At 42.6% G+C, this 16,702-nt stretch overlaps 1 protein-coding gene across 1 annotated transcript; it reads right to left on the bottom strand.

Moving 5' to 3' along the window:
- Positions 1–2,857: 2,857 nt before the first annotated feature.
- On the bottom strand, positions 2,858–4,672 carry LOC120108892. The gene is made up of 4 exons (XM_039122614.1): positions 4,584–4,672; positions 4,412–4,507; positions 3,747–3,875; positions 2,858–3,651 (listed from the first exon to the last, which is right to left on the bottom strand). The coding sequence occupies exons 1-4, from the start codon at positions 4,647–4,649 to the stop codon at positions 3,556–3,558; spliced, it is 387 nt and encodes a 128-aa protein (XP_038978542.1). The 5' UTR covers positions 4,650–4,672; the 3' UTR covers positions 2,858–3,555.
- Between the last annotated feature and the right edge of the window lie 12,030 nt (positions 4,673–16,702).

The raw sequence follows: 16,702 nt of genomic DNA on the forward strand, positions 1-16,702 counted from the left end.
AAGATTATCAGATCAGATAGGGGTGGTGAATATTATGGATGATACACAGAGTCAGGGCAAAGACCGGGTCCATTTGCAGACTTTCTTAGAGAAGAGGGTATCATTGCCCAATATACTATGCCGGGATCACCTCACCAAAATGGTGTTGTTGAAAGGCGAAACCGTACCCTCATGGATATGGTAAGAAGTATGTTGAGAAACAATGATCTTCCTTTATTTTTGTGGAGTGAGGCCTTAAAAACCGTAGTGTATGTCTTAAACAGAGTTTCATCTAAGGCGGTTCCCAAAACGCCGTTTGAGCTATGGAAAGGGTGGAAACCAAGTTTGAGACGTTTGCACATATGGGGCTGTCCAGTTGAGGTCAAGATATATAACCCACATTTAAAGAAATTGGACCCCAGAACAGTCAGTGGATATTTCATTGGCTATGCAGAAAAATCTAAGGGCTATAAATTTTATTGTCCCTCACACACTCCTAGAATTGTTGAAGCCAGAAATGCAAAGTTCATTGAAAATGTTGACACTAGTGGGAGTACCATTCCTCGAAAGATGGAGTGGGAGGAAGCACGGAATCAAGATACTGTATTCGTGGACAAAAGTAAGTTGGTTATCTTCCAAGAAAATCAACTTGATTTCTTGGAGGAACAACCACCACCACCACCTCCACCTCAAGAGGAACAAGTCAACATAGAGCCTGAAGTTCAACACCCACTTGGTATGGGTGAGACTGAAGGTCTAAGGAGATCTTCAAGGGTAAGAAGATCTGCCATTTTTGGTGACTACCTTGTGTACCTAATGGAGTCTAACTTTGATGTTGGACCCAAGGATGATCCCATCTCATTTTCACAAGCCATGAGTGGGGAAGATTCAAAGGTTTGGTATGATGCCATGAAGGCAGAAATGGACTCTATGGCTAAAAACCAAGTCTGGGATATTGTTGAGTTACCTAAGGGAAATAAAGCTGTAGGCTGCAAATGGGTCTACAAAACCAAGAAAGACTCAAATGGTAACACTGAAAGATATAAAGCCAGACTGGTAGCCAAGGATTTTACACAGAAAGAAGGCATTGATTACCATAACACTTTCTCCCCAGTTTCTAAGAAAGACTCATTCAGAATAATCATGGCATTAGTAGCTCATTTTGATTTAGAGCTACATCAGATGGACGTGAAAACAGCTTTTCTAAATGGGGATCTTGAAGAAGAGGTATACATGAAACAACCAGAAGGATTTTGTTCTGATCAAGGTGATCATTTGGTTTGCAAGTTAAAAAAGTCTATATATGGACTAAAGCAAGCATCCCGACAGTGGTATTTAAAATTTCACGATGTTATCACTTCATATGGGTACGGAAAACATCGTGGATAATTGCATATACCTCAAGATTAGTGGGAGCAAGTTTATTTTCTTAGTCCCGTATGTTGACAATATCCTGCTTGCAACCAATGATTGGGCATTGTTGCATGATACTAAAGAGTTTCTTTTGAAGAACTTTGAAATGAAGGACTTGGGTGAAGCTTCTTATGTCATAGGCATAGAGATTCACAGAGACAGATCTCAAAAGACATTAGGATTGTCTCATAAATCCTACATTGAAAGAGTTCTGAAGAAATTCAAGATGAATGAATGCAAACCGAATGCAGCGCCCATACTGAGAGGTGATAAATTCAGTGTAAGTCAATGTCCGAAAAATGCCTTGGAAAAGAAAGAAATGGAAAACATTCCTTATGCATCAGCAGTTGGCAGTTTGATGCATGCACAAGTCTGTACAAGACCTGACATAGCATTTGCCGTGGGAATGCTAGGCAGATATCAAAGTAATCCAGGAATGGATCATTGGAAGGCTGCCAAAAAGGTTATGAGATATCTACAAGGAACCAAGAATCACATGCTCACTTACAAGCATGTAGACAATCTAGAAGTGGTTGGATATTCAGATTCAGATTTTGCTGGATGTCAAAATTCTAGAAAATCCACTTCAGGATATGTCTTTATGCTAGCTGGAGGTGCTATATCGTGGAAGAGCGCCAAACAGACGATAGTTGCATCGTCTACCATGGAGGCAGAGTTTATAGCGTGCTTTGAAACGACTTCACAGGCGAAATGGTTACGGAATTTTATCACAAGGCTTCAAGTTATGGATTCAATATCCAAGCCATTGAGGATTTACTGTGACAACTCGGCAGCGGTTTTCTTCTCAAAGAATAACAAAAGTGGGAGCCGAAGCAAACATATTGACATAAAGTATCTAGCTGTCAGAGAAAGAGTAAAGAAACAAGAAGTGGCCGTTGAGCATATAAGTACAGACTTAATGATTGCAGATCCTATGACAAAAGGGCTCTCAATAAATGTGTATACACAACATGTAGAGAGCATGGGATTACTTGGATCATTTGATGCTTAATTTCTTAATTTCTGTCTTACTTGCTTATTGTCAATAAAAGTAGTTTTATTTGTGCACATATAGTTTTGCTCCTAATATTGTCCATTGGGACATTTAGACCCCGAGTGACTTATTGGAAGTCATTCATAAAGAATTACCACATTAAGATCTTATTTAGAGTGAATAAAACATTATAATACATGGAAGGAAATGTTTACTAAGTGAAGACATAACCGCCATGATTCATGTGTTTTATCTTTCTAATTAAGAATAAATTTTGAGCAGTTTGTAATTGGTGGCCATATATATTCGGTTTTTGAATTTCTCAACCCATACAGTCTTTTAGATGTGCCATGTGAGCCAAGTGGGAGAATATAAGCATACGTCTCCATGTAGGAGGCTTAACGTGGCCCACATGCCACATCTAGTTTTTAAATTATTATAATTATGTAATAGTATTATTTTATTCAAAAATCATATCTGGGAGTTGAGATTTTAACGTAACTGCTTGTAACCACTCAATTAGATCATGTTAACGTTGAGGGCTAGTTAACGTTGAGTGGGTATCTCCACTTCCTTGATGGAAGGAAAGTGGGTGAGATATTCAGGTGGATATGGGTCTTGGCCTGTCTATAAAATTGCCTGTGATTATCCACTAGGTCACATACTTATGGGAAATAGACTAGGCTGAAAACTCTATCCTTTACTCTCCATACAGACAGTGAGGGTTGTGAGGTTTGCTGGGATTTTATCCAACTAATCTCTTGGTTCTCTAATCAGCTTAAACAACTATGGCTGGAGGTCAGTCCGTATTATATATGATTGTCTTTTCTTCCGCTTATAGTGTTATTATTTCTCCCAAGTTTCTTTCATTGGATCCTTAGCCTGATGAGGACGCTGGAGCTTAAATGAAGAAAGTATGTGAGAATCCTTGCGGGTGTGTGTTTAATTCTACATCGATTATTCGTCGGAGATATTTTGGATATTTATATAGAACTAAAGAACCCAAAAGTATTTTCTGGTTAGTCTTTTTGGGTGAAGTCCTGAGTTGTTACAAAAATTGGAATGTCAAAAGCTAAATTATACACCACCAGATATGAGAACTATCATATTGCTGAATGCTGATAAAGAGAACTTGCAAAAAAAACTAGGTTGCTTATATATTTCAAAGTTCACCATACCGCCTCTGAATTTATATTGATTGCTGTATGAACTTCGGCTGTTTCGGGCGCACCTCTACCAGTGGTTGCTGCAGGAAAATCTCGCTGCTGTCAAAGATAACTTCAAGTCATTATATGTCTCTTCAGAACATACTGCTTTAAACAAGAAAAGAAGTGGATAACATAAAATTTATCCGGAGTACTTGATCTAATGGATTGTTGCCGGTGTGATTATGGTACTGACTCGCCTCTTCAAGAACGGTCTGAAGCATAAGAGCCATGGGGCGCTCAGCTCCTCCGCCACAAGATGTTTCAGCTTGTGAATGATCGTGCTGCCAGAGGAAGCCAACAAAGCCCTCTTTGACTTAAAAAAATTGTAAAAAATGATATATTCATATGCAAATTATGCCAAATCAGCATTTATGTATGCATTTTTGTACTATGGAAATTCCAATAGCAACAAATAGCATGGGTGCATATATGAACAAAAAAAAATATGTTCACTTAGCTAGCCTTGCATATCAGTTTTATGATACTTAATTGTCATCCATTCTTACTATCAACAACTAGAGGGGAAAGGAAGGCAACAAAGCCCTCTTTGACTTCAAAAAAATGTAGAAAATGATATATACATATGCAAATTATGCCAAATCAGCATTTATGTATGCATTTTTGTATTATGGAAATTCCAATAGCAACAAATAGCATGGGTGCATATATGAACAAAAAAAAAATGTTCACTTAGCCTTGCATATCACTTTTACGATACTTAATTGTCAACCATTCTTACCATCAACAGCTAGAGGGGAAAGTGGATCGGATCACTCTAAAGCAAGACATAAACGACACGGGACAAGAAGCAATCTACCTCATGGACTTCAGTGCAGCTCTGCCGGGTTCTGGGATCCATCTCGGCTTCCGCCGCTTTCGCCGGCTGGCCCTCGATGTCTTCGGCGCAGTCCACCTGAAAAGTAGAAGATTAGAAACAAATGAGCTGCCGAAATATTGGGATATGGATTTGAGAGCGAGGATTGGTTTACCTCGCCGCTTCCGGGGCCACTTGCGTTCTTGAAGGAGGGGACGGCGAGAACGGAGAACAGGGTCATTTTTGCTCGGAGATGTGTTTGGGGAGAGGAAAGAGATGGAATAATAGAGGCAGAGTGAAGAGCTCATTATTTATAGGAGAATTTGGTTGGTCGGAGGGACGAGGATTGGGGTAAGTCGTACTTTCTCTTCTAGAATTTTCCGGTGAGCTGGGGAGCACAGAGGGGAGTGGCCCCAAAACTTCAGGTTCGGACAGCATCTTTCGCGCGAAAGGATGGGACAGGGGTTGTATCTTTCGCGCGAAAGAATGATGCACTTTCTTTGGGGCGAATCGACCGTTGGATTGAAAAATACGCACTTCGTGATCCGTGCAACCGGATGATTTAAGAGTTTGAATTGCTTTGAGAGCCGTGTAGACGCCATCCAACGCAAAGAACTCCGAATTGCTTGCGTCACCCGAACTTCTTGCGTCACCCAACAGCACAGTTCTCGAAGTAAGCGTGGCGCAATGCAACCGTGGATCATTCTTTGTATCTGATACTTTCCTTCCATTAGAGTGGGATTTTTTAAATATTTTACCGCATGAATTTGCTCCACTGAGTTTGCTCCTTTTGCATGCGGGCCAGAACAAAAGTAAAAAGCCAGGACCTTCGCATTCGCATTGCGCTTGACATCTGAAAAAGTATAAAATTCAGCACCGCTTGATGGAAGAAATATTACGCACTTAAATTTTGGACTGGACCTACCATATACCTCGGCGAAGAACTGAGAAGAACAATCTTCTTACGAATCGAGCATCTAACCAACCAAGATGAGCGATTTGGTTCCGACCGAAAAGGAGCCATCAGCCGAGGAAAGCAATCAACACGTGTCGACAAAGACTGATTGTCCTAACAATTGACAGCTCTAGCAGCCTGCAGTCATAGCAATCCACATCCTTTGCCCCACCAGCATTGCCCGATGCCCATGCGGACTGGCTTCCACATCGAGGTTGTACTATCTGTCGTTACATAGCCATCATTGCACGCCACGTCAGATCAGGTAATGACAAAATGGGCTCTTCTATATAAAGCGGCGGCCCGGGAGACCTCAGGTATGACATTCATTCCTCATTCCTCGCCGTGAACTGCTACCTGCGGAAATCTCTCCCTTCCATATTATTGCTTCTTTATTCTCACTTAAGCATCGAAGGATCCCCGCCGGAAACTCTCCAACAAGCGAACTTTTTTATAGGCCATATCCGAAGGAGCCCAGCACCCAATACCCCAACCAGCTTGCCAAGCTCATATCAAGCCGACCTCAGGGTCGATCGAGCTGTGCTCTGACCTCAGATTGGATCAGCAGCAACAGATTGGCCCTAAAGGAAGGGCTACCCCCAGCTACATCAACATCAATCGAAGGAAGAGACGATCAACATGAGGTCGCGAGGAGCCCACGGTACATCGTGTGCTTAGCAACACCGCACTCTGACCTCTCAAGGGTCATTGTACAGCTTGAAACCTACTCCACCGGAATAACTTGCCGCGTCTATGGACAATAAGCAGTTCAACCTGCTCGCTCAACAGGTGCAGGCGTTGACCGCGGCGATCCAAGGCTTGTAGCAAATAGTGGCCTGATTGGAGCTGGTCCCATAGGAATTCGGCCAGCCCAGCCACCATTCTCAATCGCCGGCACATCGCATGCGCCTGGTCAGCCACCGATCTCAAGGCCAAGATGCTGAGCGGTCGCATTAGAGTCGACACACCCAGAGGAGTAGCCTCGGACGGGATGGGAAGCAGCATGGTCCAAGCCCCCACTTTATTGAAAAACTCCACTTCAAAACTCTTGCCTTCCCATCAGGTGGAGCCCCCACCCTAGCGGGACGCCGACGTTAATAGAAGAATCGAGCAGATGGTCCAACAGATTCAAGCATTCAAAGGACAGACTCCGAGGGCGAACAATGACCTCAACTTCTTCTTTGAGCCTCCCTTCATTAGGTAGATAATGAAGGAACCGATCCCACTTCAGTTCAAGATGCTTCAAATAGAGCCATACGATGGCACCTCAAATCCTCTGAATCACCTGAGAGCTTCAAGGCGCCCATGATACTGCACGAAGCCACCGACGCCATGCTTTGCAAGACGTTCCCTACAACCCTTCGTAAGGCAGCACAATTCTGGTTCTTCGAGCTTCGGCTTAAGTCCATCCACTCCTTTGAACAACTTGCTAGCCTCTTCGCGACACACTTTGTCTCCGGCTGAAGATGATGAAAGAGTAGATGCCCTACAAGCCAATCGCAATATGTATTGCGAAGGATTTTTCTTTTGATTTGTCCAAATCATGTACATGACATTTAAATATGAATAAAGGCATTATGTTTTATCATATGCTGTTGATTATATTTATGATAAACTCCTTAGATTAGGGCAATGGTTTTAAGACTATGATGAGATCATACTAGTGAGACTTAAAATTCTAAAATCCTAATCTTAAATATTTCCAGTCATTGGTACATTGAGTCGGGGATCAATGATTACCGGAAAGACTGGCATGTCTTATGTATGCTCGATGCAGAGGATGATTGATCTCACAATCATTTGTGTGGAGACACTAATACAAAGATATGGGTGCTCATTAGAAGAATGAGTTCACTGAATTGACCTACAAAGAGAAATCTTATGAAGTCTTACTTACATGTCAAAAGATGATTCTCTTAGTGGGAGTTGTGCAACTGATCCTTTGACCTGAGATCACCATGGTATCTTGTGCACATGAACCTATGTTTTGGTTTACATTCATTCATGACAATAAGTTATGTACGAGGTCTTCTGGATATGGTGGATTGTGTACGAAGATTATGAGTAGGTCAACAAGGAATTAATCACTTCTAGTAAGAGAAGATAGCATCCTATTTATTCTAATCATATGATAATTCAGAAAGCCTTTGATCAAAGTAGAATGAAAATTAGAAAGAGTTTCTAATGTTTCATTATTTGAATTATCATTAAAAGATTGAGAAAAATATGAATATGAAATTGAGTTTGACATATATTCATACTCATATACATATTTGGGATGCAGTTTGATTAAAGGATTGAATTGCATGGTAACTTGCCACTGAAGGGTATTTTTGGTATTTCCACCAAATTTCATATTTTTCGGGTAGACATGACACGTTGCTAGACGTCAATCTTGTCTTATAGGTTTGATCGAATTAAAGAGTTTAATTCGGTCACCAATTAGAAAGGATTCTAATTGTTAAGTTCGGATTCGCGCAGTTTGGACTTAAATCGATTAGAAGAGTTCTAATCAAGTTGGGTCAACTCGCACTCACACCTATTGCTGGCTAAGTATGGAACCCAATGGGTCACACACAAGAAAACTTATCAAGAGTCTAATTGGATTAGATCATGTTTGCAAGATAAACATCCTAGCAGGTGTTGCAAACCTTAGCTCCTGATTCGAACTGGATTCGAATCTGATTCGAATTGGATTCGAATCTGATTCTTAATTGATCTAATTTGATTAGATCATATTCTAATATGGGTTAGCCAAGAGTTGTGATGACCCAAAGATTGATTTAATGATTGATTTTGATGATCACAAAACCTTGAAGTATAAATACTAATGTTTGTGTTGCAAGGAGAAAGATACTTATTTTGCAAGGAACATAGCAAGTTGGAAGAACACAAGAAGGTCTCCAAAGCTCTCAAGAAAAGTTGGAAGAAAGTTACACTTCATTGGCCCAAGGTTCAAGTTCAAAGGACTCAAGTTGGAAGAGCAAATTCAAAGGAAAATCCAAAAGAATAGTCCTCGAGTCGACTCCTGGATAGTACGAGTCGACTCCAGGGAGTAACAAGGCAGAAACACAGAGAAGCTATTTTGGACCCTGAGAGCCGAGTCGACTCCTGAGGAACTCGAGTCGACTCCGATGGTTGGCAGGTCGACTCCAAAGGAAGCTAGAGTCGACTCCCAGAGGAAAACAAGCAAAAAGTCAGAAGGCCAATTTCAGACACTGAGAGCCGAGTCGACTCCCGCAAAATCCGAGTCGACTCCGAGGCAGCGCAACCCCAAAGACAGAAGACGGCATTTTCGTCTCTGAGAGGCGAGTCGACTCCAAGACAGTTCGAGTCGACTCCAAGGCAGCGCGACCCCAAAAGACAGAAGACTGTTTTTTGGATACTGAGGGCCGAGTCGACTCCGAGACAGTTCGAGTCGACTCCGAGACAGCACGAGCCAAAAGACAGAAGCTCGGGAGTTCAGACTCTGAGCACCGAGTCGACTCCCAGAATTTCCGAGTCGACTCGAATAAGCAAAGTTGAAAAATGCATCCATGGATTCCTTGGGATGAGCCGACTCCAAAAGTGCAAGGTCAGCTCTAGATTTTGGCGAGTCGACTCCCAGTCGAGAAGACCACTTTAATTCAAATCTGGAACAGTTGCCGAGCCGACTCTAGAAAAGCATGAGTCGACTCCTGCTACAGTCGAGTCGACTCCAGATCGCGCGAGTCGACTCCGATCCCAACGGGAACTTTGTCAGGAGTTGCAGACTGTGGACAACGGTTCTATTTTTGTCTCTAACGGCTAGATTTCTGGTTCCACGACATGTAAAGCTATAAAATCAAGAGGAGAGCTAGGGGAGAAGGAATGGAAGTGAGAGAGAACATTTAGGGAAGAGATTTCAAAGAGATTACAAGGAAAATCTCCCATAAGCACAAAAGGGCCATCCAAAGCGAAACAGAGAGAAGAAGAGCATCCAAGTGAATCCCAAAGCTTCCTCTCCATCCGTGTGCTGCCTCGGTGATCCTCTACTTCGTGCCAAATCAGAAGAGGGTCAAGTAAAGAAGAAGCCGAGCTCCTTCATCTTCAAAACTCGTTTAAGGGCTTCTCTTTACTCTATTTGTTTATATTGTTATATTTGCTTGTTTAAGAAGCTTTGATTTGTTTTAAACCTTTGTTTTAATATCTTGTAACTTGATTCAATCAAGGGATTGAATCAAGGGGTTAAGGTTTGTTGGTGAGCCAAAGGAGAAAACCAACGGTGTTAGGTTGTGGTTGGTGAGCCTTTAGGAAAACCAACTGGGTTGATTGTGAACCCGAAAAATAATCGTTGTAAGGTTGTGGTTGGTGAGCCTGTGGGAAAACCAACTGGGTTTGATTGTGAACCCGAGAAAACAATCGGGTGGTTCTAGTCGGTGAGCCTGTGAAAACCGACCGAGTTCGTTGTTATCTCGCAAAACAACAAGTTGGGTTGTGAGCTTGTAAAACAACCGGCTGTAATCTGTAGGATTATAGTGAAATTTCCAAGAGGTCTTGGGGAGTGGATGTAGGTGCTGGGGTGCACCGAACCACTATATGTTTGTTGTGTTTGTGATGCTTTTTGTCATTGTCTATCTTGCTCACTTACTTACCTAGATAAATTGCCTGCTTAACTCTTATCCGCGCATCCTTTAGTTGCAAGCATATTCAATTTACTTAATCAAGTCTCATTCGATAAATCAACCTATTGCTAAGTTTAAATTCCACTGTGCAACTATACAACTTAGCATAATTAATTGAAAAGTGTTAGAAGTAGCTTAAAAGTTTTAAAAGACCCAATTCACCCCCCTCTTGGGTTGTATCTACTGGGCAACAAGTTGGCACCTAATTGGCTTGATTTGAGTCTAATTGGATTAGATTTGACAAAACATTTAATTTTGACCGTTGGATCAATATTTGGATGAAGAGAAGGATCAAATGGATGGCGCCATGGATTAGAGCCATTGGATCTTCATCATGGGATGATGGGAGATCATGATCTCGTGATGGACTTGTGATATTGACTTAGTCAACATCAGATGGCGTGAGAAAGAAGGGAATACGGTGAATGTAGAATGGCGCCTCATGAAGAAGCGCCACTTGGATTGGATAAAGATGACACGTCTCTTATCCTAACTACTTTCCCTTCAACCGCATCATTCTCTCTCTCCTTCTTTCTTATGGCGCCACCAATAAGGGCCTTTGGATCATCATCTAGCCTTGATCAATGGTTGAGAATGCTCCCTATTTTTCATGCGTGAGAAGAAATGAAGAGAGGCATGAGTACGGTGAATTTCATGAAGAGATGCTTAGGGAATGGATAAGGATGAAGCGCCATATCATAAGCACTTCATCTTATCCTAACTACTTCTGATATGCCCTCTCATCAAATGACGCACCCCTTGATCTCACGCCCCTCTTCATGCATGAATGGATGGCTACAATGCATCCGTACGTCATCTATAAATAGGGAATGCTCCCGGTGTTTTTTCGATCATCGGAAATCAATCCAACTCTCTCTCTCTCATATCCCTTCTTTCTTACATTAGTTTCTTTCTTTCTAACATTGCTTCTAGTGTGTCCTAAGCCAAGACAAGGTGGTCTTCCTTAGGACAAAAGGATTAGAAGTGATTTTAGAAGGCTAAAGAAAAATAGAAAGGAAGAAAAGCAAGCCATTAGAGTTCTTTAGAAGAATTCTGCATTAAGGATCAAAAGTCTTTGGAGCTAAAGTCTTGATCAAGTTTTCGTGTGGATCACCATTGGAGGGCGGACACTTGGACGCCTCGTGGAGATTGTACACTTTGGATTAGCGTTTGAGGTATTCTACTAATTCTGCATTTATTTTATATTATTTGATTGTAATCATTAAGGTGATCTAGGCTTAAAAGGGTTTCATGCATAGAGACTTTATTAAGAAAATTTTTAAAATTTCTAGCTTCCGCTGCCCATTATGACATGCTAGAACCCTACAGATGACGCCATGGTTCAGACGTGTTGCTCGATATCAAGCAGAGAGAGAGAGAGAGAGAGAGAGTCTCTTAGAGAATACATCAACTGATTTAATATGGCGACACCGGAGGTCCACGACCTGGACTAGTTGGTCACGATGTTGGCGATGAAAAGCGGTTTGCGGCCATCGAGCTTCCTCTTCTTTCTAGAAAAGTGCTTCCTTATCGACTTTGCCAAAATGTTGGCGTGGGCCGATGAGTATACCAAAGCGGAGGAAGCGATGGCCTCCCATTGCGAGTCTGCTAGCGGGAGACCTCCCTGAGAAAGTAAGAGGGAATGCGAGGAGTGAAGAGAGTCGAGGAGTGTCTCGCTTCAATGCGAGAGGGGCTCACGATGGCCCAAGAGCCCTCCTCGAAAGTTTGAAAGGTACACCTCTCTTACCGCCCCAAGGACCTAGATCCTTATGGAGAAAGATGGCCGAGGCTGCCTACACCCTCCGCATCCAATGAAGGACCCGATGACCAAGAGATGCTAGAAGAAGTACTATCACTTCCACCAGAACCACGGCCACGACATCAAAGAGCGCGTCAACCCAAGGACGAAATCAAAACACTCATTCGGCGTGGGAGGCTAGACTGGTACATACGGAATAGGGAATGCTCCCGGTGTTTTTTCGATCATCGGAAATCAATCCAACTCTCTCTCTCTCATATCCCTTCTTTCTTACATTAGTTTCTTTCTTTCTAACATTGCTTCTAGTGTGTCCTAAGCCAAGACAAGGTGGTCTTCCTTAGGACAAAAGGATTAGAAGTGATTTTAGAAGGCTAAAGAAAAATAGAAAGGAAGGAAAGCAAGCCATTAGAGTTCTTTAGAAGAATTCTGCATTAAGGATCAAAAGTCTTTGGAGCTAAAGTCTTGATCAAGTTTTCGTGTGGATCACCATTGGAGGGCGGACACTTGGACGCCTCATGGAGATTGTACACTTTGGATTAGCGTTTGAGGTATTCTACTAATTCTGCATTTATTTTATATTATTTGATTGTAATCATTAAGGTGATCTAGGCTTAAAAGGGTTTCATGCATAGGGACTTTATTAAGAAAATTTTTAAAATTTCTAGCTTCCGCTGCCCATTATGACATGCTAGAACCCTACAGATGACGCCATAGTTCAGACGTGTTGCTCGATATCAAGCAGAGAGAGAGAGAGAGAGTCTCTTAGAGAATACATCAACTGATTTAATATGGCGACACCGGAGGTCCACGACCTGGACTAGTTGGTCACGATGTTGGCGATGAAAAGCGGCTTGCGGCCATCGAGCTTCCTCTTCTTTCTAGAAAAGTGCTTCCTTATCGACTTTGCCAAAATGTTGGCGTGGGCCGATGAGTATACCAAAGCGGAGGAAGCCATGGCCTCCCATTGCGAGTCTGCTAGCGGGAGACCTCCCTGAGAAAGTAAGAGGGAATGCGAGGAGTGAAGAGAGTCGAGGAGTGTCTCGCTTCAATGCGAGAGGGGCTCACGATGGCCCAAGAGCCCTCCTCGAAAGTTTGAAAGGTACACCTCTCTTACCGCCCCAAGGACCTAGATCCTTATGGAGAAAGATGGCCGAGGCTGCCTACACCCTCCGCATCCAATGAAGGACCCGATGACCAAGAGATGCTAGAAGAAGTACTATCACTTCCACCAGAACCACGGCCACGACATCAAAGAGCGCGTCAACCCAAGGACGAAATCAAAACACTCATTCGGCGTGGGAGGCTAGACTGGTACATACGTGCTCGGTAGGGTTGAGGAGCGCCCACCCCAGCCTTTAATTCACCTCCTCCGAACAAATCAACAATCACCCGACAGCAGGCATCATCAACACCATCGCTGGCAGATCTGTCGAGGCCCCAAGTGCCTCGGATAGCCGAGGTCCTCAAAAATAGACCACAAAGCGGCTATAAATTCAGCACGTGGATGGGTCATCGAGCCTGCGTGCAGTGGGGCTAGTCCTATACTCACCAGCCCTAATGGAGTAGTCATAGAGTACACTTTCTGGATCTAGTTCTCCACCTCAAATAACAAAACTAGGTACAAGACACTCATCATCGGACTCAAGCCTTCAAAGGAGCTCAAAATTGACAGCTGAAGGTCTTCAACATACAGGTTGGGGCACCTCAACGGCGCTCCGATCCCATTAGCTTGGAACTCTGACAACCCTCGTGTCTGTTATCAGTAAGGCTCATTGTAGTCCTAACTTATCTCCAATCAAAATTTTCTCCTTGTGTTTGTCTTTCAAATTGAAAGACTATGGCAATTGTGTTCGACTTGGGACACCTCGAGGACGCCCGAACCCCAACAAAAGAGACACCTCAAGGATACCTAGGGCCTCCTGAAAATCGAGCCCACTTGGATTTTCTCTAGGAGCCAACTCCAGAGATGCCTCTGGGAGCATACTCCAAAGAGTCGAAGATTGGCCCCTGAGTCGAAGGCTTGGTGTGCCAACCAACTTCGTCAAAAATGGCCCAAGCAGGAAACCGGTTGTCACGCCGAAGGCTTGGCGTCCCAACTGATCTCTTCAGGTCGAGAACGGCCTAAGCAGGAGACCGGCCACCAAGCCAAAGGCTTGGCATCCAACTGAACCTATTCAGGTCGATAATGGCCCAAGTAGGAGACAGGCTGCTGCATCAAAGATTTGGCATACCAACTGATCTCTTCAAGTCAAAAACTGCCCAAGCAGGAGACCGGCTGCATCACCGAAGGCTTGGTATGCCAATCGACCTTTTCGGGTCGAAAACGGCCCGAGCAAAAAATCAAGCTCATTCGAAATTCTTCTAGGAGCGAGACTCCCGAGATGACCAACAAAGGAGACCCCGACCTCTTCAAGATTGAGCTCACTCAAATTTTTTCTAAAACCATAGTCCAAAGATGCCTTTAAAGCAAGACTCCAGAGATGACTAACAAAGAAGGCACCAACTACCCTCCACCGAGGTCACTCAGATTTTCTCGAAAGCCAAACTTCGGGAAGATCGACCAAGGAGCCCAAGACAAGCGAAAGCTCTATAAGGTAAGGGTTCGGTGAGACGACCTAAACTCAAATAAAAAAATAAACGAGAATAAGTAAAAACTGAAGTCAGGTACATTGAAAATTTTCTTTACTTTCATTTTTTTTAGTACATACATTGATCTTGATAGAAGTCGAGCCAGAAAGAACTACAATGGAAGGTCAAAGTATGGTGCGATAACTCAAACTCAGATGAAGAGCAAACAACAAAACAATAGGGACAAAACCCTAACACATGTACATGGAAAATTCCTCCACTTTTATTACTTTTGAACCTTTTACACCGACTTCAGTAGAGGCCAAATAAAAAAAATGTACATCAAGCTCGGCTAGTCCGAGCAAAAAAGCAAAAATTTGATGCAAAATATTTCATCATTCACCCTCACCAACGTCACCACCTTCGCCGTGGCCGACGTCACCACCTTCATTGTCAATGGGCCGCCGCCTCCGCCGCCTGCACCTTCATCGATGTCATCGTCATCATTGTCATTGAGGTTGGCAAAGTCCATTCCTGTGAAAAGACGTTGAGCTTGAGCTCAGCATACCTCAAAGCCTTTCTTAAAGGTGTCGCTACGTGTTAGATGTATGCCCTAGAAGCCAATCTGGCAGACACATTATTTATTCTGGGACATAAATTTGTACTTGACTTTATTATTATTGAATAATAAATGGGCATCTTTTCATTCATATTATTTATGTGTCTATGAATCGTCCAAGAAATTAATAAGATGATGATACATATTCTCAAGAGTTGAGAATTTGAGCCATGTATCATTGGTGATTAATTTTTAAATGCTCCTGATCAATGGATCATCACGAGGATGGTGATCGATCCGATCAGGGCACAGATCGCTTTCCTTATGGATGGACGAGACTCGAGTCCACAGTGTGGGGACACTAAAGTGATAGTGCAGGTGCTTGTTAGAGAACAAGGGTACTGAGCGTGACCAAGACAAGAAGTCACTTGGATGTCTATCTACTCGTCAGTGACTTTCTTGATATTGCAGTAGTATGACTGGTCCTTTGACCTGCGGTGCTTCGGCTGCTCACAGTGAGGTTATTGTAGTTTGACTGCACATACACATGGTCTCTAGTCATATGGGTCCTTGTAGTGTAGATTGGCTGCAGTAAGTTTACTGTAGGAGTAGGGTACGCACCTACATGGAATCTATCGACCTTGATAGATGAGGAGTGATCCTATGTGATTTATTAGACTGAGTTCTAAGATCTTGCCCGTGGCAGTAATATACAGTGGAGAAAGAGTTTTCTACTATCGAACTCAAGTCAAATAAATCTAGACATATGACAGACGACGGGGTTTGACGAGTTATCCATGACCTCCGGTCTGTAGGGATCCACGATAGAAGGACTGTATCATACGATAACTGCACCTAGAGGTTCATTATTCTATTCTGCTGGGTGGTCACTACATACTGTTAGGTGTCACTGGTGGATGGTGAGACTCACAGGGATCATCTTGATGGTCGATAAACCCTGATGAGTTGAGTTGAAATTGTTTCAACCCATTGAAAGGAGTTTTCAATGATATTGTGATAGATATCACAATATATCTCACTACCAGTCAGAATGGAACCTATGGGGTCACACACATTAGAGGTAATGACCGATTCGATGGTTGAATGTGATTAGGAAGCACAAATAATCAATTAGATTGATAAATGAAAACCCGCTAAGAGTTAGTGGTTAGAAGAAAGAATAATTGCAATCGGATTGCAATTTAATTTAATTAATTGGATTTAATTAATTGGACTTGATCATGAGTCCTACTTGGAGTAGGATCTTTGGAGTCCTAATTGGATTAGGATTTCAAATTAAATTAGAATCCTATTTGGAATAGGATTTCTAAAGTCCTAATTGTCCTAGGACTGAAAATTGAACAAGTCTTGATTAGATTATGATTTTCTTAAGTCCTAATTAATTTTAAATTTAATCTAATTAATATCATGACTCCTAATTGGATTAGGATTGAAGAGTTCAATAGGGTCATGGCTCAATTAAATTCTAATTGGATTAGGAATTGGAGGAAATTGAAATGGGTTCATAAAAATCCTATTTTGACTAGGATTGGACTCATGCAATGGACCCTAATTAAAACCCCCTTTAATTTATTTAAATAGCAGATTTAAATGAACTTGAGGGAGGGGCCCACGCCCCTCCCCTTGGGGTGTGCGTGGGAGAAAGAGGAGGGGCGCACGCCCCTCCTTGTTGGCCAAAACAAAAGATAAAGATGAGTTCTTAAAAAATAGGAACTCATCCTTATCACTTTAGGGATTAAAAGAGGAGGCATGTGACCCCTCTTCTTCATCCTTTTCTGATGCATTTCGA

This window comes from Phoenix dactylifera, unplaced genomic scaffold, assembly GCF_009389715.1.
Source record: "Phoenix dactylifera cultivar Barhee BC4 unplaced genomic scaffold, palm_55x_up_171113_PBpolish2nd_filt_p 001621F, whole genome shotgun sequence".
NCBI lineage: Eukaryota > Viridiplantae > Streptophyta > Magnoliopsida > Arecales > Arecaceae > Phoenix > Phoenix dactylifera.

Coding starts and splice junctions, on each gene's coding strand:
- LOC120108892 (XM_039122614.1), bottom strand. CDS start 4,649: ATGACCCTGTTCTCCGTTCTCGCCGTCCCCTCCTTCAAGAACGCAAGT. Junction 4,508..4,583: donor GTGGCCCCGGAAGCGGCGAG/GTAAACCAATCC, acceptor TCTACTTTTCAG/GTGGACTGCGCCGAAGACAT. Junction 3,652..3,746: donor GCAACAATCCATTAGATCAA/GTACTCCGGATA, acceptor TATCTTTGACAG/CAGCGAGATTTTCCTGCAGC.